Genomic DNA, 3,669 nt, shown 5'->3' with positions numbered 1-3,669 from the left:
TTTATAAGTTTCTCAAATAATCAACATGCAAGGTATATGAAAAGAACTTCACTACTCAAATGTAAAAGAATTTAAAGAAATTCAATTCTTTTATTAATTTACATAATTTAGTGACATTTCCAACAAAATAACTACACTGAAATTTGGTCTCTTTACAAAAAATTTCATGCTATAGATAAAATAAATTTTTGTAAAACTATTAAAATAACAAAGAAATGTATCCTTTTAAAATTTCATGCTGATAGGATAAATTACAACAATACTAATAGCGTGGAAATTTTTAACAATAATTGAGACACACAGCGTACCCCATCATGCATTGGTCAAGAGTTACATGGTAAACTGGAAAAAAACAAAACTATTAAGCGTCTGTGTTTCTAAGCATGTAAACAACCATAGCCTCATAAAATTTCCATTTCTTTAAGCGATTGGTTTGAGGGCTTCTTTTTTATTTATTCTTCATCTTCATTTTTATCATCATTATCATCCTCTTTTTCACCGTTATCTTCTGCGTCTTTATTGGTCTCCATTCGGTGCCTGGTCAGCCTTTTCTTCATATGTTCTCTGCCTTTCTGAGTTCAATATATAATTCAGATCTTGTTTTCCCCCTAAACTTCTTGCCCTCTTTAAATTTATCTCTGATTCAACTTTTCCTACTTCCCCTGCCTCGCTTGCTTTCTCATCCTTACCTCCCTCTGCAATAGCATCTTCTGTATCCATTTGTGTTTCTTCTGTATTTCCTCCGTCATCATCACTGCTATAATCATATTCTTGCTTACCTTCCTTATCATCTTCTTCTTTACTATCAAACCCATCTTCTTGCTCATTTTCTGAATCTTCATTTTCTGCTCCTCCTCTTCCACCTTCGTCATCTTGTTTTCCACCATTATATTCTGCATCATCTTCTTCTTCTTGACATACATCTTCTCCTCGGTGATCTCTTTCTTGTTCATCTCCATTGCTTAGGCTTTCATTCATTGAGAAGTCAGAAGGCAAAGAATCCTCTCTCAGAATATCATCAGATGAACTGCCAGTGATGTCTACATCGCTATCGCTGGGGTAAGCTTCATTGCTATCATTTTCTGGCTCATCCTCTTCATCTGCATTGCTTAGGCTTTCATTTATTGACGAGTCAGAAGACAAAGAATCCTCTGTCATAATATCATCAGATGAACTGCCAGTGATGTCTAGGTCGCTATTGCTGGGGTTACCTCCATTGCCATCAGTTTCTTGCTCATCCTCTTCTGTTCGGGTATCTGTTTCTTCCCCCTCATCTTCTTCACCATCTTTTCCTTCTTCATCTTGTACATCGTCATCTTCTTGTTGACGGTCTTCTCTCTGCTCATATACTTCTTGATCATCTGCACTATTTATGTCTATTTCTTGGTGACTCAGTAAAACTAATCCCAACATCTGATGAACTACCACTAATATGTCTATTTGTTGGTGACTCAGTAGCCCAAGTATCCCTATTCTAAACATCAGCTGAAGTACCACTAATTTATAAATTAGTGTATCTTCTTCTTCTTCATCATCATCCTTTTCTTGTTGATGATCTTGCCTCTGTGGATCTGTCTCTTGATCATCTCCACTGCTTATGTCATTATATGTAGAAGATTCTGGAGCCAAAGCATGCCCACTTCGAATTGATGAACTAATAGTGGTATTAACATAGCTAGTGCTAGGACTGCGTTCACAATCATCATCTTGCTCTTTAAGCTCATCTTCTTCATCATCTTTTTATCAATGACCCACATCATGTTCATCTCCATTGTTTATGCCTACGTTTCTATCCTCTCTCAAAATATCATCAGATGAACTGCCAGTGATGTCTACTTCGCTATTGCTGTGGTTAGCTTCATTGCCATCAGTTTCTTGCCCATCCTCTTCTGTTCGGGTATCTGCTTCTTCTTCATCATTTTCTGCATCATCTTTTCCTTCTTCATCTTGTACATCATCATCTTCTCGTTGATTGTCTTCTCCCTGCTCATATACTTCTTGATCATCTCGACATAATAAGTCTTGATCTTCTCCACTATTTATCTGGAGATTTGTTGGGGACTCAGTAGCCCAAGAATCCTCACGTCCAACATCAAATGAGCTACCACTGATATACAAGTTACTGTTGCAATCTTCTTTGTTTCCATCATCATCTTCTTCTGCATTTTCCTCTTCTGCATCATCATCATCATCTGCTTCATCATCATGTGCCCACTGATCCACATCTTGTTCATCATCATGTTCTTCAGCCTCTTCTGTATCATCCTTATCTTCTTCTTCATCTTCTGCTTGTGTCCACTGACCCACATCTTGTTTATCATCTTGTTCTTCTGTATTTTCCTCTTCTGCATCATCCTTATCTTCTTCTTCACCATCATCTTCTTCATCTTGTGTCAACTGACCCACATCTTGTTCTTCGTCATCTTCTTCTTCTTCTGCATTTTCCTCTTCTGTATCATCCTTATCTTCTTCTTCATCTCCTTCATCACCAGCTTGTGCCCACTGACCTACATCTTGTTCATCATCTTGTTTTTCTGTATCATCTTTATCTTCTTCTTTATGATCTTGTACCTTCTTATCAACTTCTTCATCTCCATTGTTTCCGCTCTGATCTGTCGGGAAGCCAGAAACCACAATCTTTCCATTCTCAGAATCACATGAATTACCCATTTTGACCATATCAGGGTATAACATACTCTTAACCTGCAATGGCGAAGAAAAGACTAGGGACTGTGACCTGCCAAGAAACAAGAGATTGGTTAATACCCTAACCAGACAGAGTTAGCCTAATAAAAACCCATAAAGAACAAATTCAGCAGTGCCCAATTCATTTACAGGCATGCCAAGAAACAAGAGTATGGTTAATACCCTAAGCAGACAGAGTTAGCCTAATAAAAAACCATCAAGAACAAATTCAGTAGTGCTGGTAAAAACTATGAAAAAGTTGCATACCCTATTCATTTACAGGCATTTCGAGGTATGATATGTAGGTTCTTACAAAGCTCATTGGATTGTAGTTGAGCTGCTTAGAAATCCCCTTTCACAAACAATTGAATTCAAATTTATTTCTCTTTTGACATTCAGATTTTAATCACATGAAGGCTGCTTCTCTGTGAAGAGTTTAATTTCGAAAGAAAATTTAATTGGAATTGGAAGGGTTACAGAGTCTTATTGCACAGGGGACCCGACGAAGTCTAAACTGTTTGAGACCGCTTGAAACTGATATATATATATATATATAAATTCTGTTAAGAAGTAAGCGTGTCTTCTCCACGATGCTCACTGTTTTTACGGTCATATGGCCGTTAAATTCATCCCAGAAATACAAGTTATCCTGTTCTTGCTTGTCGTCGTCATCTTGTTCTACTTCACCATAACAATTTCTCATTGCGATTAAAGGGCTTAAACATGTATGTTTAATATGATTTTATTGTGAGTTTTTGTAACTTAGTTTTAAACAATTTTATTTATTGTTGCGACTACAATGACTTGGCTAATCAATTTACAAGCGTATGTAAATTGTTTTTAACTTTTAATCAATTTTATTTCTTTAAATTATTCATTTACAAATTTAGCCTAGTTCTTTAGGGTTGGTGAATTATAACACTGTCATTACTATTTGATATAAAAAAATCTATGTAATTTTTAGACAAGAATATTATATTCATT

General features: G+C 36.1%; 2 protein-coding genes across 4 annotated transcripts; both read right to left on the bottom strand.

Annotated features, from left to right (window-relative positions):
• Positions 1-516: 516 nt before the first annotated feature.
• On the bottom strand, positions 517-1,413 carry LOC131876036 (uncharacterized). Its single transcript, XM_059220803.1, has one exon. It carries the CDS (start codon positions 1,411-1,413, stop codon positions 517-519), a length of 897 nt encoding a protein of 298 aa, XP_059076786.1.
• Positions 1,414-1,732: 319 nt separating this feature from the next.
• LOC131037236 (spore wall protein 2-like) lies at positions 1,733-3,211 on the bottom strand. Of its 3 annotated transcripts, none has more exons than XM_057969303.2 (2): positions 2,953-3,211; positions 1,733-2,737 (listed from the first exon to the last, which is right to left on the bottom strand). In XM_057969303.2, exon 2 carries the CDS (start codon positions 2,692-2,694, stop codon positions 1,744-1,746), a length of 951 nt encoding a protein of 316 aa, XP_057825286.2. In that variant the 5' UTR covers positions 2,695-2,737; positions 2,953-3,211; the 3' UTR covers positions 1,733-1,743. The 3 variants fall into 3 exon arrangements, with proteins under 3 accessions (XP_057825286.2, XP_059076225.1, XP_057825287.2); XM_059220242.1 differs by having other exon boundaries at positions 2,999-3,211; XM_057969304.2 differs by lacking the exon at positions 2,953-3,211 and adding an exon at positions 2,869-2,944.
• Between the last annotated feature and the right edge of the window lie 458 nt (positions 3,212-3,669).

The sequence above is a fragment of the Cryptomeria japonica genome, chromosome 5, assembly GCF_030272615.1.
Source record: "Cryptomeria japonica chromosome 5, Sugi_1.0, whole genome shotgun sequence".
NCBI classification, from domain to species: Eukaryota; Viridiplantae; Streptophyta; class Pinopsida; order Cupressales; family Cupressaceae; genus Cryptomeria; species Cryptomeria japonica.
Note: the sequence above shows the minus strand (reverse complement) of the source record. Positions and strands in the feature narration are given on the sequence as shown.

What these genes read in the sequence shown, in the direction of transcription:
- LOC131037236 (XM_057969303.2), bottom strand. Translation starts at nt 2,694, where the DNA reads ATGTTATACCCTGATATGGTCAAAATGGGTAATTCATGTGATTCTGAG.
- LOC131876036 (XM_059220803.1), bottom strand. Translation starts at nt 1,413, where the DNA reads ATGTTGGGATTAGTTTTACTGAGTCACCAAGAAATAGACATAAATAGT.